We start from the raw sequence: 26168 nt of genomic DNA on the forward strand, positions 1-26168 counted from the left end.
TTTTTTTTTTTGACACGCATTGTAGCGATGCAACGAGGCTAATGATTTTCCTATAAAGAGCAACGATTACGCTATATCAAAGGATGTAAATGTGCTAGAAATCCATGACCGTAGAAAATAATACAGCCTCTTTAATTAAATTGTCTCGGTGATTTATGCATTTATAGTATTTAATTAATTTTATGAAAAACTAGTTTACGGTTCGATACATTATAATTCTGTGACTGCGAAACTAACCACTTATCGATTATTTAGAATTTAACTACAGTTTGATACGCAGTTTGAATATTGAAATGCTTTCAACTACCTTATTTTTTTTTTTTTTTTGCATTAGCTGTTTTCCAAAATTTTATATGAAAAAATATCACCCTACATTTTCTGCTCAATTATACAGGGTGTTTCTTAACTTGTGGGACCCATTTCGGAAGCTGATTGTACGTCTAAAAATAATGAAAAAAAGTCATATTATAATAATGAAAAATAATAAAAAAAATAATGAAAAATAATTTAAAAAAGTATTTTTAGGCATACAATCAGCTCCCGAATTGGGTTCCACAAGTTACGAAACACCCTGTATATACAAATTTACCTTCCAATTGCTTCCCTCACTTCTGCCCTGTTAGATAATTGTTTTTAACACATTGGAGGCTATTAATTATATAGACTATCGATTTTTATATGTTTATAACGAATTTTAAATTACAAAAGTGCCAATGATACACGTAATATAAAAAAAAAAGACGCATATTCTACTTAAGTTTCATATCTTTGACTATATTCTCGAAAATATGAACTCTTATAAAAATCCATCTATTGATGATACAACGAATTAAATAACTACGTAATTAATTCCATTTTTCAATACATTTGTTATTTAATTATGCCTGGAATTCTTTATTATTAATGTGACGAATAAAAGATAAGTTGACAGACAAGTGATAGGAAAATGTACCATATTTTTAGAGCACAGAATTGTATTTGATAAAATTACATATTATATTAACTGTTATATAATGTCATATATGTTAATGTATTGTGTATCGTTAATGCAATATACATTGTATAATATATATATATATTAAAATTATTACTTATATATGCAAAATAGATTATTATTACCAACACAATAAAAAAACATGATATTTAATTGACACTCGTAGTACCTTCATTGTAAATTTTCTTTTATCCGCCACTGTATGAACCAAGAACAAACATTTCCATCTCCAGTTTGACCACGCAAATTTTCTAAAAAATTTGTGATTGCCAATGAATCGATGCAGAATTTTGTAAGGTACACATGTGATGACTATACAGGGGAGTGTATATATATTTAAAAATAGGTTGCAAATGTATGTACGTTTCACGCACGAGAGGATATTGGCAGGCCAGTCACGTAACTTAAGAAATCTCAACAGACAGGAGCCAGCTCAGGCTATGACCTCGCAACGTTGAGCAGTGCAGATGGGAATATTCGTACACCGATTTAGCGTACATCCAACAGTTCAACATCCTACAGCGAGGGGGGAAATCGTTGTCATCGAGTTTCTAAATAAACATGAGAATCCTGACGGAATTCAAATTTTCACCTTTGAGCGCCACGACTCGCATTATTGAGCGCACAAGAATCCTGCTTTTGCTATCTATGCCTTTGCAATTTCCATATGAAGGATTTATCAGATCTGTGCTTTCTTTTTTTCTTTTTAATGATAATTCCTGTACATAAATTTTTGGATTTTTAATTGTTTTCGATATTCACTGACAATTAGCATGTATTATTATACACAGGTTATTTCATTTCTTTTTTTTTTTTTTCATTTTTATTCCGCCAAACTGCATTATATACTTAAAAAATAAGAAAAACATGTTATGGAAACGTAGAGTTGTGAATGCTTTGTTACAAGAGTAAAAGGTTACAAGAGTAATAATAAATTATAAATTCATTCACGTACATCATCAATTACAATTACATACGCAGTGTTACGTACAATAATATACGTAGGTACAATAATGATAATAAACATAATCTTTCTAACATAGTTAAATATTGGCAAGGTTTTCGTGAAACAACCAAAAACCAATCATTTATAATTTTTGGCATTTTTATTAGAGTTTGCAATGATGCGTTTACGACCCTATGTTTGTATAAAATTTTTTTCTTATTTTTAATTGCAAGTATGCTGACGTGCTTGAGAGAATAAAACAAGAACTATACATAAAGTTCATTTAGTACTCAGGTATAAAAATATGGTTTGTTTGTACTTTGAAGAATATTCGATATGAATACAATAATGAAAATGTACTATTATGTACATGCAATAATAAACTATATTAACACTTTCGTGCTTAGGTTAGTATTGATATTAATACAAGTGAATATAAATAGAATAGGAATATAGATGATAAGTGAAAGTATAAATGAAAATATCATAACGTTAAGGAATTCTTTTGAATAAAATCACTATACAGAATGGAATGAAAACCTACGTTAAAGAATCAACGTCTATCTAAGATTTAGGAAACAATAATCATAAATGTCTGTATGTACAAGATATACGTACTACACGTAACGTGTCACCAAACACAATATAAAAATACTACGTCCCATTTAAAAAAATAAATGTGATTTTAAAGTCCATTCAGCACTATAAAAGAAACATTGCAACTGGCAAGTGGCTCATTTATACAAAAGCAACGTTTCATACGTTTCTTCTTATTTCAAGGTACAAGAACTAACTAGCAGAAACAACGCGAAGCTTTCAAAAGCAAGAAGCAAAGTGATTTTACTGATTAATTCTTTCTCTGCTCTGAATTACTTTAGATTTGATATTAATTCAAAATTAATTCGCGTGCCAACCGCTATTGCGAGAGAAAGAGAAAACAACAACTGAGAACGAGAATTTATTACTTGCAGAAAGCAATAATTACGCCGCAGACGTTTATGCATTTGTAAGAAATTTAAGGGGAAAAAACATAACACTGAAGAATGCGTTATTGTACGTAGAGAAATATTTCACGGATAAATCATTACGAGACTGCGGATATTTTCAAATTTTTTAAGTTTTCAAATATTTAGGATCGTAGGATATTTTCGAACTTTTACGACCATAACTAAAGATGTATAGTCTGAATAAAAATTTGTCACATTTACCACTTTGTTTATTATATTATAACAAGTACTATACTTTCGATATTTTGTTATGTGCATTTTCCAATTCTCCACAAATTCACAAAAATCCTTAGTCTAATCGTTACAATTTAAACTATAATGTAAAATAAATAAATCTACATATATAATCATCAGTCTTTGTCTGAAGGGAAATCAATATTAAACCGTTAAGGACCATTAAGGGATATTACGTTAACGCAGCATTTCAGCTGTAATTCTTTTCAATCAGTTTATACTATCAAATTCTATTTTTTAATATACTGGAGCTGCGAAAAGAAATTTCGAAAATTTTTTTCAAACAGATCAAGCATTTCACAATATTATTATAAATTTTTCAATCTAGCGGGTTAATTAATTTAAAAATCTGAGTTTCGTTTACAGAATTGTTTGTTACATTAGCAGAATTGGATGCTTTCAGCGTTAAAAATGAACACGATGTCTAAAATATCAGAATTTCAGCCGCTCAGTTAAATTCTAAAATACACAAGAGGCAAGAACCGAGCCGCGGCGGTACTCAAATGAAAGTGTCAAACATATTTTCCGGGTTTATGATCGTGATTGATTTTCCGATATAACCGGTACATGTCGGTAAGACATTACGGGAAGCAAACGTAGATGAGATACAGCTGCGGCAACTGTCGGACGATTTATAACGGGACAAATACAGGCGGAGAACTTCTTGAAGCGTGAGGAGACGTTGGGAGAAATTCTTTCAGCTTTCGACAGGCTTTCCTTTCAGGCTTTGTCGCATATAAAGTAATAATGGGAAATCGAGCGAAAAAATGTCCATTCGGTTTCTCGCGAGTATCCCCTCTATATTGGTAAATATCAAAAGTTTCATAAAAACTCGAGCCTGCAAACTAAAACTTCTTCCTGCATTCTGTGCACATTGTTTCCGAAATCACGGCACGATTGAAAAGGTAGCGACTCTTCGTTGTACATCCTTCGATCATTGATTTGTCACTCGTCGTAATTTTCAACGTCTTACGAGTTTCTGGTAAATTTTTCTCAACTTAATTTGTCCCTTGGTGTCAAATTGACAGTTAAATTTGCAAATACTTTTATATAGTAATAAACAGGCTAAATTTCTATTCAATTTTATGTAAAAGCTGCACAAGATCCTATTCACAGTTATAGATGTTTAATTTCGTACTGCGATTTTACCTTTTTTAATTCTGTCTAGCGTTATGATTGTTTCATTTGTTACAACTATGTTTAAAATTATAAATATCTTCGGAAAGAGGATGCATAATTGTAGTACAATAATTAGAATGCATTATAATGTCTGTATTGAAAAGCAATATACTACTGTCTATATACTGTCTGTACTAGAAGGCAGTATACTACTGACTTGAAAACAAATATTACTTACTATAATGTCAAAACTGTACGCTACGTATGTCAGAGAAATAGATGCCACAGAGCTTCATCTCTCTATCTATACTCTTAATAATATAACACTTGATCTCAAACTGACACAAGGGACGAATGAGGATTAACTATTAAAATCCAGACTTGCGATTTGTAAGTTTAAAAAAACACACTTCCCTTTGCTTGTACACATTTTTCATTTTAATTTTTCTTTTCGTTAGACAGATTTTTAAGAATCCAAAGATTTCTTGTAACTGATACTCAATACAACTATTCGTTGCGTACAATAATAAAATATCGTAATAACAATAATGTTACTTACTACGATATAAATTATTATTAATATTTACTAACATATATGCATGTAATGTAATAATATAGTTAATAAAACTTGGAATTAAATTTCATTCAAACCCATCAACTTTAGTGGAGACATGTGAAACGTTGAAAATTCGCAATCAATACATTTACACTCGTGAATCGTAGATTTTTACACTTTTCAAATTACAATTAACAATTTATATCGATCGAGATTCACATCTAACCTGTTTTTAGTTGTATTCGCAATTTAAAATTGAGATTGTTGCTAGCGCTCGAGTTACTATACCGTGCGATATATCTCCGCGACACATGACAAATGATCCTGTCTTTGTTATTCGTTATAGAGTTTTTACTGCGTTTCTTTTTTCTCCTTTTCTCACGTACATATACACTTTTCTTTTACGTTACCCTCTGCGAAAGAATATAGAGTATAGCGTATCGTCGATATATGCACATACACACATATGCACGTTAGCGATCGATTTCGCTTGCACGTGTGGAGAATTAAAAACGTAACGCTCCGATGGAAAAATATCAGCTTTGCAAACAGAGGAACACGCCGAAAATTCATAACCAGCAACAATTAACAACTCTGAAAATGCAAATTAAGAATTTCATTCGGAAATATTGCAATTCAAAAAATTCCAAATTCTTCATACATCGAGCGACCAAAGTTTATATTTTTATTACGTTTGAAAAAACATGTTGAAAAAAAGATCGATCTAAATTATTACTAGAGGCTAATTATTATTGTAGACTGATAATATCTAGATTTGTTTCAAACCTGATCAATAGTAAGTATGAAAATTACTAAACTGCGAATATTTGTGCATTTATACGAAATCCAAAGATGCAAAAACTCACGAAACCCATAGAATGTTCAAATAATTCGAGATACACTGCACGTCTTCAAACAGATTTCTACTCGGTTTTCTAATCTCTTAAATCACCTTCACAAAAACACGAGTTGACATAGATACGCGCAGTCTACTAATTGCAGTCCCAATGAAATTTCGAAATATACGTTCGTGTAATATATTCATAAAAATATTCGTACAAATGTTCGAACACTTTCCGCGAACACATAAATACGCAGATTTCGTAGGAAAATATCGCTGGCAACTGTAAATTACATTAAAAATACACCCAACCGGGTTTAATTCAAACCGTGCCATATGGCATAATTCCCAAAAACTCTTTCAAAGGATTTACGCACGCAGGACAATTTTATCGTGTTTTGTTGAAGAAAAATCTCCGATACAAACGCAAATCAACGCCGGCCGTGATTCGTCGTTATTCTACGTAAAGCGATCTTGTTTTTCAGCGCTATCGTCCTTGTTGAAATTCGATAAAGCGTAATTTGCAGCATTAACATGCACGCGTGTGGAACACGATTAAATCGTTCGCAATTGTAATCCATCGGCAAACGAGTACCGCCTATTGCCCCAGTACTCATCTCTGAAAAAAATCCTACAACAAATTGAAATTCATCGTCCATCGCACTCATCCTTCTCCAATCTTCGCCTTCGACCTTATCAAATTCATTCCCCAACCCCTATCCGCGTGTATGGCTGCACGAAATAATTATTCGAGTGGAACGGAGCAAACGAACGAACGAAACAGTTTCCCCGTTTATTCCACAAATCAGTGAGCAAGCTTAACTTCCGTTTTTTTTTCAAGACGTAGTTGAATAACAATTTCTCACGATCTTTCCTTCTTCTCCTTGCGTCTATCCGTAATTTGCTGGATGTTTCGAAAGATATTTTTTAGATAATATAGGAGAGTTTCTTCGATACCCAAGAAATTGTCCGAAGGGTTATTATATTGTAAATTATTTAATATTAATACTATTATATTATACTATTTTATTGGGAGCTACTTTCATCTTGCATTAAACATGTACATTTATTACTTAATTTTTTGAAATTGTATTTGATGTATTATAACGAATGAATAGTTATTCGAGAGTAATTTTTGACTCTGAATATTGGGCATAGAGTACGAAAATGGCAAAAGAATATCGAATATCAAGTTTTTAGAGGAACTGTAAAGCGGAGACTTTAATCTTCAAATCCATTTTCCTAGATTCAATCGTCAAAAAACTTTTCAATATTATATTTACATTAAATTGGCAATTTATAAAATTTTCAATAAATCCTAGAATAAAATAAATTATACATTTTGAAAGTAGAGACTTCGAAATCAGGTTTATTGTTGTTCAGGATATTGTTCTATAATTTAAATATCTAGTATCCGAATATTAATGTGAGTAACTGTACAGTGTTGGTGAATTACACGTAATCCACAAAAACAACTTCGTTCTGAACTAAGCTCCACAAACTACAGGATGCAGACGTGCTTGCAAGTCATGAAAACAATATGTGATCCTATTTCGAAAATTTATATGCCCCGAATCCGAGAGATTCGTAACACAACTGTGAACAAATAAAACAGGGATAAGATTAGGAGTAAGGTAAAATTTGGAATTTAATGAGATAGAGGATATTCAAAATACCTTCAGTAAGAAAATTTTCATAAAATCCGATGATAATATTTGAAGAAAAGACATCTATATTTATATTTAGAATTAATCTACATTTATATTTACCTAAAAAAATATTAAGGTGCTTATAATGAAAATTCACACGAAACAGACTTTAATTTCATTCCTGTTACTGATCAATTACTATAATATTCATCTAAGTTACAGTAGAATTCTACAATACCATTGTCTACCGAGAATAACAGGACCTTTGACTATGAAAAACATAGACTGGACATTAAATGGGGCTTGGTCTTTGAGGATCTGAAATACCGACCAGGAAAGATATCACTGGCTATTAGCACACTCTACGCATCAACAACGGTTAGTTGGAGAACTACATTCAGCAAAACGAAGGAGGTTGGTCAAGCAGTGAATGCGCCAGAAATATGATTTTTGAAATCCAGAAAAAGCCTTCCACGAATTCTTCTAACAGGAGAACTAATTGGAACAATATCGCAATACTAAGAGTTAAAAAACTGGAAATCGCGATGAAATAACGTCGCTACACTAACTTTAAATCTAAATTCAATGACAATTATCACGAACAATCAACTCTATCAAACTCTAACATTCGAAAATTAATTAAAAGCAATGATTCTATAATTTAATTTAAAACGATAAAATGCAAGATAAATTTTATTACGTATAACACTACGAAAACTACAAAAATTCAAATCAAAATTGCAAGACAATCGCGGTATCATGGATGGCAATTCTAAAGCAAGCACCATTATCATTTCTTCGCGACTCTAATTTAAACCGTAATTAATTTTCCGCAAACGTAAACAAGAAAATCCACGACTTGCCCAAAAACGAAGATGAACGATGACAGAGGAGAAAAAAAAAATACAACTACAAATACTAAAAGAGCATAGTGACAAAGTAGTAACGAGAATGACTTCCTATGCTCTGGAATCATTTAAATGATCCAGAAGATGAGAAGCCATTTGTTGTGACCCTCTTCGTGGCAGTTTGCCGGGCCTCTTCTTTCTTCGAGCGCAATGCCCGCTGAAACTTACATCTAGCTCGAGTCTTTTTCGCAATCCAAAACATAATTTATAAAGGTGAAATAAAAAGATAAATTGCAGAAGCTGACCCTAATACATGGACGACCATCGATCATAGTGATCGTTGTCCGTTCGCACGTGCGTGCTCGAGCAATACCTACAAAAACGTTCGTTTCGGGACTTACTCGCGACATATCCGCGACCGCGACCGCGATACTAAATTCGAAAAATCGAAGAGTAAAATCAGAAACAAGTGGCATGCTCCATTTGTACCAATTATTTCACTGTCGATTTTTTAAATTAGATTTCCTGAAACAGGTTGGACACGCGAAAAGGAGACACGCGACCAGAGACTGTGCCAACCTGCCCGGCCCTACCTACTTATAATTAAAAACAGGCATACCAGAATGTAAGTTACCTATCCTACCCAGCCGCCCTATATTTAAAAAATGACAAAACAGGCACGCCAACACACTCACTCCACGGTTCTCACACATACCACTCGGGCACAGACCTAAACTAGAGAGGAAGTCCCGGGACACCTCCGATACCCGAGTTTAACACGCAACTTTCACACTCTAATTTACGTACCATTTTCCTGAAATCGACTGACAATGGCTAGCGACCATTGCGTAAATCAACTCGTAACACGTTCATATTTACAACTAATATTAAGAACAAATTACACGTGCAAGTTAACTTGGAATCGTTATTATAATTGATGGTATAATTACAATAATAATTATAGTGTATTTATGATAACAAATTCGTAATTCTTTAAATTAGTGTACAAATATTTTAAATATTACAACTTGTAATGAATGGAACAACAAAAACGACGCAATTTCACATCCTAATCGCACACATACATGTAGGAACTACGTCGTGCACGATACGCTAACACATTGTCAGTCGCTGAGAAATTTTTTATAAAATTTTTTATAAAATGGTCATCGTGCCCAGTGTCTTTCACCCACCCAAGTAGCACCTGGGCACGTGAGTGAGATCCTGACATTAAACACGGAAGAGGTTAAACCTGAAAATCCTGAACTAGAAAATGATTAGTTTATGTATTTAATTTGTATCTAACGGACTATTGCATTATTTTATTTCAAACTGAATTCACTCTAGGCTTTCGAAAATTACTGACTTTGCAAGAGAATAAAGACAATGAACAAGATTTGAATTTGTTACAAAAGATATTACAAACAATCTAATAATTGACTCGAACAATCAAAAACAATTAAGTATTAATGAAAACAATCTCAGACGACTTCTTCATCAAAGCACATTTTCGAAAATGCGAAAACAGTGTTCAAACTTGTTGCTTTGACTCAAAAATCTGCCTGTCGCGAAGTATCTTCTTGCACATAAATTTTTATACATTTTTCTACGGAAAAAATTCTGATCTGTCATATTTCAAGTGACTACTGAAGTTCACAATTATAAAACTCAATAAATTAAATCATTTAATACTACCATAAAATATAAGATAAAATTGAAAATTATTAATTATCATAACAAAATATATTACCAGTATCAATAAGTAACAACTGCATCTTTCACAGAAACGAAGTCGGAGGATATCCGTCTTCTTTACCATGAAATGCTCGAACGAAATTGTTTCAATAATAATTATTTATAAATATTTATAATTTGTCTATTCGTATAGATATTTTACTTTTGCAAACATTTATATCGAAGATATAATGTTTAATTTTACAAATAATTACTATAAATATATGTATACTAATTGTTAAAATCGCGATGTGCAAGAAGTCCTATCCTGATCTAATAGATAAGAAAACCTCGCAAAAATGTTACTACTCACGGGTACCAAGAAATATCCGCGGTCACTATGCTCATCAAAAATCCTACGTATACAACCAGTCACCCGTGCCGATTTGGACCTTTCATCCTACGACATGATTGAGTGACCGGAGGAACATAAATGCATGCGACTCACGCGATAGATACGAAGACCGTTGTCATCAATACTGCCGAACCAAGAAAAGTCGTCGTGAAGATCCTGATTAAGCAGATATCACTGAGAATCCCACGGTGGAAGAGAACGCCGTAAAAAATTTCTAGAGGCATGAAGACACAGTGTTATTTGTATAAATTTAAATTTTGATAATGATAAAAATTGGGAGTCTAATAATTTGAAATGTTTTTATCTTTTAGTTATAATTACACATTTGACTTGAATAGAAAGAGAACCATATACAATAGAATTAAGTCAAGTACAATGTGCTAAAGAACTTACATTCTTAGCTTTTGAAGCATCGCAAAATTATTAGAGGATAAGGGAAACAGAGGAGGCTGTAGAGGATCTGTAACAAAACATAACACATTAGAATTTGTATTTAAAAGCGAAGCAAAATCTTAAGTTGGAGATAATGAAAAATTCTTACATTCTTGGCTTTAGAGCCACCGTTGGATTTTCCTCAAAACATGCAACAGAATTGATGCTATTAAACTTCTAGAACAAACGTCAAACATACTTTGTTGTTAAATTTGAGAAATTGGATAAATTGAGATACAATATACAAAACTACTTACGATCTTGATCTCCAGGAGAGGCCTTATCCTCTTCAGCACTGACTCTAATACCGAAAACGAATATTGAACAAGAAAAAGTACAAAAAACGAAATATAGAAGACTATCAACGCGCGCGACTAAATAACAATCGGTGGACTCACTGATTCTAACTTCGCGAATTATAATTTGAATGAATTGACAGTTTAGTTTAATAAGAACCATTTTGTTCAGAAAAATATAAAAATATTTCGCAACAAACAACTCTACCGACCGCATTGCGCGCGGTCACTATAATTTTCTGAAAATAAAACTGATTAGTAGGGGAACATATGTTTTTTTATTTTTATTTTTAAAAATATGCTATTTTTTCAGAAAATGATTAGTTAAAAATATTGTAAATCATAAAATAATTCTCAATACTAATTACTATAAATGAAAGACAACTATTTGCAGACATTATATTCTGAATGGTCATTATTAGAGTTTGTAGTATACACATTAGTAATATACTGCATATTGTGTGTATAGTAATATATCAGGTATTGTAAGTATTCGAAAATGTCAAATCAAAATTTCATAGCTGAATGCATTCAGGAAGTAATACCATAAAAAACGCGTGTGAAATCTTGCATTGAAACATTTCAATTGTATGTCAGTATCCGGAAAAATATATAAATTGTATGCCAAATATATATAAATTGTATTGGGTACCAAATGCTACTCAAAATGTATAAAATGTTACAAAGTTTCCGTGATTGAAGTTCATTAGATTGTCCATAAATGATCATGGAGTCCATGCACATCCATGCTGCCTCTGTAATCAAGGAATAACCTGTACAACGAGAAACCAAAAGTCAGAACGAACAGGTTAAATAAAGGCAAATATATAAAAAGGAAACGATAATTAATCTCAAATTCTGTTGAAAAGACGTACGAGAAGATCTGCCGGTAACCATACCAGTGAAATCGACGACTGGGAAGGAAAAACTGGAAAAAAGATTCTAATCACTATACGATTTCGTTACCATAATGCTCGTTAAACACATGCGTATTAATTAAACGATATTAATTAATTAAACAATACTATTAATGAAGTATAAATGAAAGTAAAAGATTGTCGGAAAAGTGACGCCATGGAAGAGACGCCATGATAGGTTAGAAAAAGTTACGAACCTAACGCGACGTAATGCGTGTTGTTGTCATGAAATTCGACAGCCAAATGACTCTCCTTGACACGTCTCGTGCAGCACTTGAGAAAATATAGTAGTAGGGGATGAGGCGATACCGTATGAACAGGCACGACAATCGGAACGAACACAAACAGTGTTTGTGTCGTTGTTTTGAAATTGTATACTCGAGTTTCCAGACCTACTTCAATTGAATAATTATATTATTACGCGGTAGAAGTATTATTTTAATTATTATATTAAACATTTATATGCTGTTACTTCGTTAATTGTTGCAAAGTATATGTAGAATTATATGGTTAAACCGTAACTTGAGTTGAAGACAAAAATGCACCTTTCATCTTATAAATACACAGTACATACACAAATCCAACAACTATTGATTTAAATTTTTACCTGACATCTTCTGGCTGGCAATTTTTTTCGATGATTGTCCTGGATAACATTTCCTTCTTTACAGATGACGTGTACTTCCTTCCGCCATTAAAGCTCTGCTCTCCCGCTTAAAATTCGATTATGAGAAATATCGATTTACTTTCGAGGATCATAGGAAGAATGTTCCGTATTTCACCGTGGTGAGGCGCTGTAATCACTTCTTGACCAACCTCCTTCGTTTTGCTGAATGTAGTTCTCCAACTATCCGTTGTTGATGCGTAGAGTGTGCTAATAGCCAGTGATATTTTTCCCGGTCGGTATTTCAGACCCTCAAAGACCAAGCCCCATTTAATGTCCAGTCTATGTTTTTCATAGTCAATAACAGTACTTCCGATGGTAACACAAGTTTATGCATATTTTTAATACATATGGATAATTTATTTGAAATTATTTACTCTACAACGTGAATTGGTATTAATTTAATTAGTAGGAAGTAATATTTATTTGTAATTGTCACAATGTATATGTCTATCTACTAGTGATGAAATTCATTTCTATATTATTTGCAGTTGATAAATTATATTATTACGGAATATAATTTATAAGTTCATTTAAGAAATTCTTTTTTTATAATATGATTTGGCAAGCATTTTTTCAATATTTAATGATGTAATATTGCTCTAATTCTTTCCAAGTTTGTGACATTACCATTTACAATATATTATAAATTCACTCTTTTATATTGAAATTTTTATAAATTTATGTTAATATTAATCATGAAATATATTTTAATTTCGTGTTAAACGTCTGTTCTTATATATTAAAATTAAACTCGCTAGTGACACGGAAAAATACGCGTTGCGCGCTAATAATTTTAATGAGACACAAAATTAAATACGCAAATTTGGTTCTTTCTTGACCGGAGAACCAAAAATATATATATATATATATATTTATACTTGATGTGTACTGAAATACCCTAAATTAAGAATACTCTAAATTAACATCTTAATGATCGTACGCATCACTAAAAAAAAAAAAGCAACAATACAAAATTTCGTACCAACGAGAAAGAAGAACCTAATAGCGATAACTTCGATTGTACGAAGCGAAAGGAAGGAAATTTATTGGTGAAAGTTTCGTGAAATGCGCGCCGCCGGCAGCTATTTTTTTCCGTCTGAGGTATGCGACGCTGAATATTTATAGCCGGCAATCAATCAAACTGTATCGAACGTTTTCGTTGCTCGCGAACCTTCTCCGCCGTTCGGCGAGGTGATTGTCCAACACGTGAAAGTCATTTTATCGTTTCGCTGTTTCCGCTGTTGCTTTTCGTCTTTTTGAACCGCCCAACTTTTCTTTCTTTTATTTTCTTTTTCTTTCTCGTCGTCTTTTGCTCTCACGACTGTATTCTTGCAAACTACGAACGCAAGTGGGGGGTACGTAATGCGTTTCCATTGAATTTAATGATAGCACGTCGAGGCGAGCGCTGGCTTGTTCGCCGGTCGCACTTACACGCTTATGCATCACATAAATTACCGAGGACATCCGTGCCATTTACAAAGCTGAGCCTTGATGAGTCAAATCGCCTGATTACCATATGTTTACCGTATGCCGAGTTCTATACTAGCGGGCTGCAATAATGTCGGATAAATTATAGGCCTGTAATTCATTCCGTCTCGCGTAGAAAAAGGAAAACGCTTATGAAGTTTTCACCCGGCTGGTCGATTAGCCTCGCGACTTCTGGCTTATTTTCATCCACCAGTGTGTTAATTGCCGCATTCGCGCCGCTGTTCACCTACAATGAACATCATGCACGCGTAATGAGTGTCCTTTAACTTGTCCCTGGAACTACCTGAGCTGATCAAAATGACCAATTTATAATTTTTATTAGATATTTTATAGATGTGAAACAGCGTACTTTTGGAAACTCTAATAATTTTTAACGAAATATAAAAATAATATCGTTTTTATTTTTATTTTTTTTTTTTTTTTTACTATTATGTGTAATAAATCGTGCTCTTTATTGCATTATGAATTTTTTCTCGTCCCCTGCATTTTAAATTTCTCTGTCACGAATTTCACACCGTAGTCGGTATAGTAGGTAGTTGTAATATTGAACATCGACAACTTTTGAGTGCGCAATTTCATGTAACATCCTGAATATAAATTGAGAGAACAGTTGCAATTAAAAAGGAGCCTCTGCAATTAAAAAGAACTGTCTTTAAATTTTAGGTGGCCACGCGTGTGAAGAAGTGAATTACGATTTTTGAATGTCGTTGAGTTACGACACTCGTAAACTGATCAAACGTATTCGCCGGAGAAAATGCAACGTCGTAAAACGTTACATCTTATTACGACGCGGTTGCTTTTAACGACACGGTGTAACGATACTCGCGTGTCATAAAATTAAATAGTGCGTGGCGAAATGTTGCATCTCTTGGTTGGCTAGCAAACGAAAGGCAAAGAGCAATAAAGTGGCCGGCTGGAATTATCGCAAATAATCTAGTTAATAATACACACTACCGTGCAATATTATATACTACCTATTCCTCCGAAATAGATATCCTGTCGGTTTCGGATAGAATTATATTTTCTCAACAGATCAGATTATCTTATTAATAGTCCGTGGATTTTTGCACGATTATTATTAATTATTTTTAGGAATATAATTTCAAAGATTGAATCGCGGTTGAAAATTGTTTTACGTACTAAATTCTGTGGAAAGCAGTATACTTTTATGCGTTTATTGCACCGTGAAATTTCTTATATATTAATCATTTGTCGTGCAATTTTTTCAATCGCCTTGAACAAGCGTTAATTATTATAATTTTTACAATATCTCAGATAACATTGAAACACCATATATAAAATACTTATTAATAGGCTGCGAATGTTCATGCATTTATGGAAAATTTCAAAGTTTGCAGAATGCGAACGTTCAACGTTCAGAACTATACAAAATATCGAAAACTACACAAAGGTAGAATTTGCACGAACATATGCCGTCTACTTACAAATCTTCAATTTAAAGAATTGAAATTTAAAGTTTGAGTTAACGAATCGAACCATAATTCGTGCTGTGATCGTGACTCGATTATAAGACAAAACGCAATCGCAAATTGCCATGAAGTTATATTTAAAAAATCGAATTTTATCACGAAGAACAAAATTATTACAATCTGAACTAAGTTTGTGTAATTGTTTATTTTTCAAATGCGACATGGATGAGTTGAGAACTTTCGCACGACACTATAAACGTATGGAACGTATATACGTGTGTATGTATATCATGGCCAGTGTTGCTGCTGGTAAAAAGGAAACGCAACGACTTATAAATCTCGAGCCAGTTGTTTACTATATTTATGAGGAAGTTCTAGAAGGCAGTTTCCGTCATTTATTAGCGCGAACTTATCTCCGGCTGTTCGGCTCGTTCGTTTCGATTGGAAACGTCGAACACGCTAGCTCGATATAAATTACGATCGCTATCTCTAGCCTAGTCACTATCCATACTACTCAGATGCCCGCTCGGAATCCTGCTAATCCCGGCAGCGACTATCGATAACCAGGTTATATTTCGCGTGTCAACTCCCAGTTTCCTTTCACAACTCATTCATCGCTCATTGCCAAACAATATCTCTGGACAGCGTCACGCTTCGGATTTAATTAAATCCGTGCGCGCGCGCGCGCGCGCCAACGATACTGATGAACGTTGATAAATTTGGAAAAATGGCGATAAATATCCGTTATTCGATAAATATACGTTCACGTCGTGTGTCGCTTCGATTGAGTTTTTAATTATTTGAGGAATTGAAGTTTATATGTTTATATGCAATAATCATCATAATTCATATGTTGTGCAATTGTCCACGACTCCCTAAAACTTGCTCTGCGATCTTTCCCCATTATTTCATTAAATTTTGAATGTTAAGAAACGAAATATTCGGATTTCCGGAATTTTTGTCGTTTTATCTCTAATGCACGTGGTTTGACAAAAATGGTGAAAAAGAATGGTGAAGATTTCAATCTCCAAGCCGTTCAGAAAATTAATTACGAGTGCCAAAGTTGATCAAACAAAACATAATAAGCATACGTGTTACAAGAAGAAGCTCCTCTTCAATTTTGTAATTCATGAGTCTGTTTAAAGTTATAAATTCTCATGCTAATGAACGGAAGCGTATAGGCGGGAGAATTTTAAATTAAACGACCTATTACGAATTGAATAAACATTACAACGCAGCAAAGATCGTAGAGTTTCCATTAAATTAAATTAAAATAATTCCAATGGAATTATAATGATCCTCGCCTGGTACAAACAAGCTACTCGTTTTACCCGGGATGTTGTTGTAAATTTACACGTAAACGAACGTCACGTGTAACGGGGGAATAATTGGACACCTACCAAATGAGACAAGACGACGTAAACTCGAAACTAGAATATCGATTCCTCTAGGTGCAATCCGTTGCGAAAGGATTTAGTGCAGCACCGTTTATTAGCTCCTCCTTATCTATTGCTGTTCATTCATTTAGATTGGAAATGCTGAACACGCTGGCCGAGTATAAATTACGATAGCTATCTGCTGCCTTGTCACTATACGTAGTACTCGGAGCCCCCGGCCGGAGTCCTACTAACCCCAGCAGCAAACTTTATCACGTGAGAATTTGTTATACGACGCTCGATTTGCATACAGTCAAGGCCTGTGTTATTGTGATCATGGATTCATTATCGAGAAATTATTTCCCCCTTCTTCCCTCTCTTCTTTCGGCCTGCTTGCTTCTTTCCTTCGCGCAGTATTTTGTTAATTTTTTTAGATAATTTTAATTATCGAGAACCGATTTTACAATGAATTTATTATCATATCATTGTATGAATCAAAACATGATTGAAAGAACAACGTCAAAGTAAAAGCTTCGAATTTTAAAATGAGGCTAAAAGTAGATTGTTGTATGAATTTTTTTCTTTTTTTCTTGCGAAATTATGACAATTCGAAGCAACGACAATTTTTATGCATATGAATAGTTCTGTGAACGATTGTACAACGCGTATATTTATATATTCGTATTTTATTTCAAAATGCTAGATACAGTATCGAAAAAGTGCGAAAAACATGAAAAGACGCCCTAATTTTACAAAGTTGAATTGATATAATTATACCTGCTACAACAGACGAACAAACATTTAAGAAAGAAAGAAAGAAAGAAAAAAAAGAACGTCCAATTCTTTTCTTGCCCGTCACTGTATACAAAAAAAAAAAAAAGAAAAACCTTCTCTCTCATTTACCAGCGCGACGAGCAGCAACGCGTTGAATCACGCGTAATTGCGAAACGTTGATCGTTTCGCCGATGAAACGCGATGTCAGAAATGTTACGTCGGAATCGACAGACGTGCAAACGATTTGTTTTATCAAATAATACTACCACGGCGTTTCGACAAGTCCTAACGAAATATAAATCACCGCCGGTGACTTTAACGAATGTGTACGAACTCTGGCGACCACGTGATTCCATTCAAGTTAAACGTTTGCCGATAATGACGAAGATACCGGTTAGAAGATTTATTAGTAGTCAGGGCCCGTGTATACGGCGGTGTCTACGCGTGCATTGGAAAAGGAAACGAAAGCTCGTTAGTCAGGTTTGAGTTAGGTAGTCGATATGGACGTCAAGCACAATTCGTTTCGTTGCCTAATTATAAAGGCCGAAGCCCTCGAGGCTCGAAGGCGGCGTCGCTTTCAACTTGCCGTTGAACCTGGCCCGGGTAGACCTCCGACGCAGATTTTATAAATTATTCAGTCGGTGAATGTCGGGGATGACGGCCACAGTGCCGCGGTGCAAAAAATTAAATTTGCCGGATAGTTGCTGTCGTTGCCGAAACATTATTGTTATTAATGTCTCGCATTAATTATAGACGAAAAAGACGGCGCTAAAGGTTGGCAAAAAAGATTATTTCGTTCGGCCTGACAGAATGGTTAACCCGCGCGTATCAACGATATCAGTCTGCCGGCATTTTTTTTTCTTTTTTTTTTTCACGTTTCTTTTGCGCCTCTGTTTTTCGATGATTCTAACAGGCGATGAAAATTAGCAATTAATTAATTTATCTGAAAGTCAGAAACACACGCTTCTCCATTGTATCGAGAGGTTTTTTAATTAGGTTTTCAAAAGTCAAACTGATCAACTTTGCTTTTTATTAACTTCTTAATTTTCGTGGCACAAGTGCAAGATTAAAGTTCAACAAAGTTTGTTTGAGAAACAAACAGCTTACCTTCGTAAGTTCATTCGTCGAAAGAAATACACGACATGCACGGTGATAAGTTTCACATTTTAAAAACAACGTTTGCAATGTCATCAATCTCTTGTGCTTTTCAATTTATAGAATTGATCAATAATGCCGGCTTCTGAACGACTCAAATGCGTCTGACGCTTATAGGCAATCCCGCCGTTACAGAGTTAAAAACTACACTTACTCGGAGGAAATATACTCGCACTCGCGTTGTTGCATCCAACTTGTAATAAATTATAGCATATTATTGGCACTTTCGCGTTTACGTAATGCTATCAGTTATACCGATTGCAACGGTTATTACATCTCGAAAAGCATTACCTTTTATCTGGGCGTTACGTAACGCCAACATTTTACTTTCTAATCTTATTATCAGCCCGGTTGAAATATGTACAAGGTACAATAATTAGCCGACGTTTGAACGATCGGTGAACGAACAAAATTTTCCGGGAATGATGTACATATGTACGTATCAATTCAAAACGATTTGAGGTTTTACAATAGTGCGATGATTCGAATTGCTTTTGAATCTGATTTGATACCACAAAACTTTTGAAAGTCTTAAAAATCTTCATTAATCTTGATTAGTCTTGATTAATCTTGAAGATCTAGATAGATGATGAATATTTTCTTTATGTAATATGCAATATAAAAAGTGAATAACATGTGTAAATTTAGATTTTATTCCATACTTTGAAGTTTGCAGATTTTCTCTAATGTATGATATCAGATAATAATAAGTACTGTACTTGAGATAAAATATTGAAGCTGTTTGAATGTAATACCTACCCATTTAGAAATAGATAACACTCAAGTAATGCTCATGCAATTGAAATGAAATAGAATGTTCATATTTAGACAATAATCTTCAAGACGCTCAGAACCAACAATTTTAAACTATAGCTAAGTAATACTTTAAATAAAATGAAATATAATATTTAAATGAAATGAAATGTAACACTCACATTTCAATAAAATACTCATCATCTATCAAAATCTTCAAGACCTTTAAATCAAGACTATTAAAATTCAAAACTAACCAAAATTCTCAACGGTGTTTTGAACTGCGACTGTATATTCATACACTCACAGCAGTACTCAATATTTAAACTAAATATAACACTCGTGTTTAAATAAAATACCAAGATCCAACACCGACCGAAACTTTCAACAGTTTTCAACCATATTCGACGGTGTTTCGAATTTTTTATCACGTGTACGTACATATTTTAAACTATTTAAAGTGCTTCAATGGCCGGTCGCTGCGGATTCACACGGATTCGCGAATAAACGATTCGTTCGATTTCCGATACGGGCGACGGGCGAAATCGTGCGATTATTATTTGCAAAAGATATATAAACCCCCGGTGGTAAACGGTAATGCGGGAGAGTTGTTACTGACAGCAAACATGGCCGCCACCGCGGGAGCCTCGGGCTAGCTTAACAACTTCTCTCTTACCGGCGATGCAGCACCTTTTTGTGAATCGCTCGAGCATTATTAATCGCTTGATGTGGATTTCAAACTTATTACGCCGGCTGACATGACAGACACGGCCCGAGGCACCTTATCTCTCTGTTCCTCACCCACGAGCACAGCTCGCGAGCCTGCCTTCCCCCGTTTGCTTCTACTATTTCATTTGATGTCCGAACCAGGTGCTTGTCCAATTGTACGCTCGCTCGTTTGCTTATATACGCTTCGAACTCGCAGGTTTATATCGTTCGCTGTGCTGCCTCGCCGAGTACCGCAACGTTCGTTTTCTCTTTCCTTCTTTCTTCCTCTCCCCTTTCCCCTTTTCTTTTTCTTTTCTCTTCTTTTTTTTTTCGTTTCTCCTCTTCTCGTGAAAATTACCACTCTGACGCCGAAGGAAAATAACGTCGCTCGGGCTCGATTCCAGAAGGCCGCGGAAAGGTGTGTGGGAACACACCTGCGAGGCGCGAGCAAAACGCGTTTCCGTACGTTGGATAGCATTATCGTGGTAATTAATCGCAATTGATACTCGCGCGTATGAGTGCTGATTATACACGGCGTAACGTGAAATTAATGTTCACACATTGTACGCCGCCTTCTGTGAAACGATCGCGACAGCGTTAACTGAACATGTAGGTCGTTGTTTCCTGATTCAGTCACGTGACTCGGGCGCCCATCGATCACACTCGCGCTTTAATTATCGGGTTAAAAATAACACTCGCGGATTTGGCCGGCTAGGCGTGCTCAAATCTTTATGCACGAAACGCAATCGTGAAGTCATTTTCCCCCGATTTCGTTTAGAAAGCAGTTTTGTATTTGCCACGAATTTACCGGCAATGCGATGGAGGCTTCGTCCATCACGCCATAGGTGGCGATACGAGTGAAAGATCGAGCGTTTTGAAAAAGGTACTTTGTTACACGTAAAATGAAGAGTATCGTCAATTTACAGACTGTTTCGTGAATTTGCAAGGAAACTTGAATCCTGTAAATTGCAAGAACGAATAAAATATTTTTTAACGTTTAATATTTTAACAAAGTTAGAACTCTTTAATTGTTGGAAGATTATCGAGATTATCGGGTTGAAATTTTACGAATTCAGAATTTTCCTCTTTTGTTTAATCTCTTAGGATACCAAAAAATCTCTTACGTATCGAGTATCTTCGTGGCTTTGTTTCAAAGTTACATTGAAACTAAAAATTACGAATACATCCAAAATAAGGCTGTCCGTGTATTTCGTTAATCGCAAAGATAAAAAACGATGGTATTTTTAAAAAAGAACCCCTTAACACGAAATTGCTCGTATGAGTGAACGAAATTACCTGCAGCGATAGATGATGCGGATAGATGATAAATATCGTTTGTACGATGAAACGGACGCAACACGCGAGTGAATAGCGTCGAAGGAAATTGGGAAGAGAAATCATTAGACTAAATCGAACTGCCAAGACAACTGCGAAAAGTCATACGGCTAACTGGAGCTGCCACGGACCCGACAGGACAAAGCAGGATACGGGAGGAGGGTATAGGGGACATCCCAAGAGACGTGTTCGTAGCAAACGCCCACGAACGGTGACAGCCAGCGAAGATTTATGACGCTATAAAATATCATTTGTATTTGATGTCAGAGCGAGGGCTTGATTAATGCACTGCCGGGCGCACAATGAATAACTGACGTGTTGTTATAGTAACATCAATCTGAAAGAAGCGCGGGGTGAGCCGGTACCGGTGTTGATAAATTGTGTAGATTGGAGTTGCTGTTGCTGAGATACGATCAGCGAACCTTCTACGATTCAATCATTAATGCTCTTTCCCTTGATAGAATCGTCCGTGCATTTGGTAAATTGATCCCATGTTGCAGCGATGTTCTTATTGAGTTATAGGGAATCGTTGAAATCAAAGTACACGAAAGAGTATTCCAACACTTGTCGTAGAACAGTGATGGCGAACCATTTAGGTCAAATTTTGTTCATTATTTTTTTTTAGTACTAGCTCGTGGGTTACAAAGTCAGTGGCGTCACTTGGAAAGGTGGAAGGGGAGGATGGTTGGAAACTACTTCTTTCGGTTCTCATTTTTATAATCCTCTAAAAAGTTTACGTTTCCTTTTTGTCTGACAACATTTACTTTTGCAAGTGAAGAGCAAAAAATAAATGTCGTCGTCAAAAAATTGATATAAAAGGGGTGACATCATGCCCAGTACTTTATTTCTTAATATTTTTTATCGTCTGTTCTCTCTTTTATTATATAAAAAAACTAGCAAAGCTACCCAGTCTGAGAATGGGATTTAGAGTGTGTTTTTTAGTGTTTGTTACATCTGTTTAATCGTAAGCGCTGTATAAAATTTTTTGGACACAACTAACTCACATAACATTTAAGACTTAAAATACCTATATGTACACATAATCAAGTTGTAAATCCTCCATAAAACACAATTATGCATTTGTTTCTCACTTTTAAGCTCTAACACTTGCAATTTTCTTAACATTTTTTTGAAAAGAGGGGTTCGAAAAATAATTAAAATTCTTTTATATGTATGATGATAAGTTTATAAAAATCAGTGTCTGACCCGCGGATCATTGGTTCGTCATCATTGTCCTGGAGGAACGTTTACCTTCGTGCGAATAATATGCGTGTTTTGCAAAACGTTTCAAAGTTGAAATGAAACAATGAAAGACGACTATTATTATTGGTAAAATTTGAAACTAATTTGTAAATGCATAGAAGAATTAGAATTGTAAAACGTATCGTTAAATCATTTTATATGTACAGCAGCTCGTGAAAGTACTGTATGTATTTGGAATTTACACATATTTATACGTACATTAAAGAAAATGTACAAGATACACAAGATGCTTATTATTAATTATTCAAACTAGTACGCAACATCTTGGTGTCAATGAACGTTGAATACCTTCCTGTCACTGTCGTTGAAACTATCGTTATTCGGATTTAAAAATTACAATACATTCGCAATTAATAACGACGGTTTTCCAAATTTCAGACAAACTCAGATGTCGAATGGCTAATAAAGTTCCTCGATGTTTTTCTCAATCTCACGACGATAACTTGTAACCGAATTTCAAGCGAATTTAGATATAAATAGATTTCTAATTTTTATTTGAATAATTGAAACGTATCGAGCCGATGTATCAATACGCGTTGATCGGACTGGGAACAACGTGAAAATGTCGCAAAGTTTACGATGTCGCCGAGACAAGGGAACCGCCGTACAGTTTGCCCCTTATAACACAATCATTAATCACTTACCAACAATGATTTTATTCGCGGCGAGCGGTCCGGGTGTAACGTACCGTGACGCACCCCGAACGTTGGTAGACGATACATCACCGCGATATGTAATATTGCTCTCGGCTCCACAAAGAAAGAGAACAGAAGAGAGCTGTCCCGGCAGCGACGTACAGCCATCGACCGATCGCCCCATCGCCCTGAGCGGTGTCAATCGATCTTCCCGCGCGCGCCACTTTCAAACCGTGAAAACACTCTTGCCACACTCTGCGCCAACAAGAAACTATGAACCTGTGAGAAAGAAGATTGATCTCCCGCGCGTATTGTATTGCCGTGATTTATGCATTTCCTATCCGCGCCGCGTGTTGCCGCGTACGATTCACCGTCGACGCGTGATTTTCGACCGAGCGACGGGAAGAAACCACGACGTGGATAAAAGTCGGCGATTTTTCTAATCTCTGCGCAGAGTAGTTTAGGCATTTTTCTCCCTTTGCACGGGATGCATTCCTCCACGGGGGAAATCTGCGCTTTCAACCATGTTGAGAATCGAAGAAATCTGAGAAATTTAATTACTGACGATTCACGTAGGTTGCTATTTTTAAAATAGTCGCAATTCCTTTTCCCCGCGAGGTTTCGCACAGCGGAGACGCATTTCAGGAAACGTGTAAATAGTCGAATTTTTGAAGCGAAGTATCTACAATACACTCGAGATTTACTCACGCGCCTTGTCATTCTCGCAACGCATAGTATCAACGTAGTTGCGGTAGTAATTCTAATTTTTGCCCAGCGACGTTTACACATAACGAACATTGTACTTGTGTCTACTCCGACAACAGAAAGATCAAGATTTCTGCGGGAAAAGTCTAAGAACTTGAACTTTACTTACGTGCAGTTCACGCGACGCGCTTGAACGTTGAATTGCAATTTGAATTGCAAAAGGCAGCGTGACAGTCGCGGAAATCGTTGCATAAATTTGCCTTGTTAATTCTGGCTGCCGGTTATGAAAATGTCATAAGTCAAGTCGAATAATGCAAGCAACAAAGTATCTATAATGCAGGCAACATACTTGTCTCTGCGTCTCCGGCGTTTTCCATGTGTCGAAGCGTGAAAATGGTGAAACCCCGCCGCGGCGAGCATAGTCCGTGACGAGATGAAGGTAGTGAAAAGAGAAGTGAGAGGAGAGGAGAGGAGAGGAGAGGTGGGTTACTTTGTGTTGTATATGGGCTGATTATGTACGTGAATATTTCACCGATGATGATTCCGCGAAGCGGGGTGAACGAGGTTACGGACGAAGGGGAGGCGAGCCGAGAGGGGCACACGAGCCGAAGGGGAAAATGACGGTAGGGAGAGAGGACGAGGATTTACGCGTGCAAGCCTGAACGCCCTTTATACGTCGTCGACGCCGTAATATATGACACCTATAGATCACAATTACGTGTAATGGCGCTCACTCTTGTATTCATGGCGATATTATTTCTGGTTGCCTTCCACGGTCGTAGTCGGCCGTATTCTCTCTCTCTCTCTCTCTTTCTCCCTCTCTCTCTCTCTCTCTCTCTCTCTCTCTCCCCATCTTGTTCGTACGAGACTTCGGTCCGTATGCTAAGCAGCCGGTAATTCTAGTTTGATTTACTTTCCCGTCCACCCCAAAACTTCGCAGGCGAACGGCCTCCGCGCACTTCTCAACCCCTCTGCCGGCAAAGTGATTACGCTGGATTCGCCGATAAGTCTTTCCACGGGCCTTTATTCCTCGCCGGTTGCAGAAGGTAGCGAGACTCGTACGTGCGCGAGATGACACGCGCGCGTTCACTTCTTTTTTGAATTTCGTTCTTTACAACGAAATTTGGTCTTCAATTCGTCAGTTTCCTTTCTTTGCGAACCTCGCGTTCGCGATTTTCGAACTCCGAACGATCGAACAACATTATCGGAGATTACATTTATGCTAACAGCCCGATTTGCATGTATATACATTTTACAAAATGTAATTAACGTGCCGCATTTATTTATCATTTGCTTTCCTATTTGTATATATTTAGCCGAACTGGCGTCTACCGCGAGATTTCGTATTCGCGTCTAATCGCGAGATCACGTATTTAAAATTGATTACTCGCGCAACGAAGCAACAATTTCTCACAAATGGAAAGTCTTCGTAGTCACGATAAAGGTAATCACTTCGGCTCCGCACCGGATACAAAGTTACAACGTGTAATTTGCAAATAGTTCACTGCCATTACGGCTAAGTAAACAGACAGCGTAGCGGGCCTGTGCGAGGCCGAGAACGGATATTTTACAAGACACGTCGGACGTGTTCAGCTCGAAGAACTGGTAATAGAAGACCTTGGATATCGTTTCATGCGCGGTCCCGGCGTACCTTATCGCACGCATCGATGCGGAATCATCGGGCAATTAGTTCGAGCAGTCAGCGAAATCGCCAGATGGAATCGAACGCGAAGCGTTCACGGAAAGGTGAAAAGGAAAAGCAAGTTGCCGATTATTCGACGTAACTGCTAGACCATTAGGTATCGCACGAGAAATGTCAGCAGGAGCAATCAGGCATGGCCTGATGCGATGGACGCGGTTAACATAACTGCGAATATGTTAGCGTAACGAGAAGTCGTTAAAGATCGCTATCCATTACACGCAACGGATGTTGGCCGAACGTTATGGCGGC

At 35.8% G+C, this 26168-nt stretch overlaps 2 protein-coding genes across 2 annotated transcripts in view; both read right to left on the minus strand.

Moving 5' to 3' along the window:
* The window catches only part of LOC122536182 (neurotrimin-like), a 278662-nt gene extending 268108 nt beyond the window's left edge, over window positions 1-10554 (minus strand). The window contains exon 1 of the mRNA XM_043668340.1: window positions 10377-10554. The gene's annotated coding sequence lies outside the window, so the exon portion shown is untranslated. The remainder of the gene's footprint in view (window positions 1-10376) is intronic.
* Window positions 10555-11499: 945 nt separating this feature from the next.
* Window positions 11500-12956, minus strand: LOC122536183. Its single transcript, XM_043668343.1, has 4 exons — window positions 12536-12956; window positions 12126-12323; window positions 11887-11939; window positions 11500-11784 (listed from the first exon to the last, which is right to left on the minus strand). The coding sequence occupies exons 1-4, from the start codon at window positions 12540-12542 to the stop codon at window positions 11773-11775; spliced, it is 270 nt and encodes an 89-aa protein (XP_043524278.1). The 5' UTR covers window positions 12543-12956; the 3' UTR covers window positions 11500-11772.
* Window positions 12957-26168: the final 13212 nt, after the last annotated feature.

This window comes from Frieseomelitta varia, unplaced genomic scaffold, assembly GCF_011392965.1.
Source record: "Frieseomelitta varia isolate USP_RPSP 00005682 unplaced genomic scaffold, Fvar_1.2 scaffold_807, whole genome shotgun sequence".
In the NCBI taxonomy this organism is placed as follows: Eukaryota; Metazoa; Arthropoda; class Insecta; order Hymenoptera; family Apidae; genus Frieseomelitta; species Frieseomelitta varia.

Bases quoted from the DNA above. Each gene is read 5' to 3' on its own strand.
- LOC122536183 (XM_043668343.1), bottom strand. The intron at 11,940-12,125 runs GTTCGTAACTTT...TCTTTTTTCCAG, and splicing joins CACGCATTACGTCGCGTTAG to TTTTTCCTTCCCAGTCGTCG.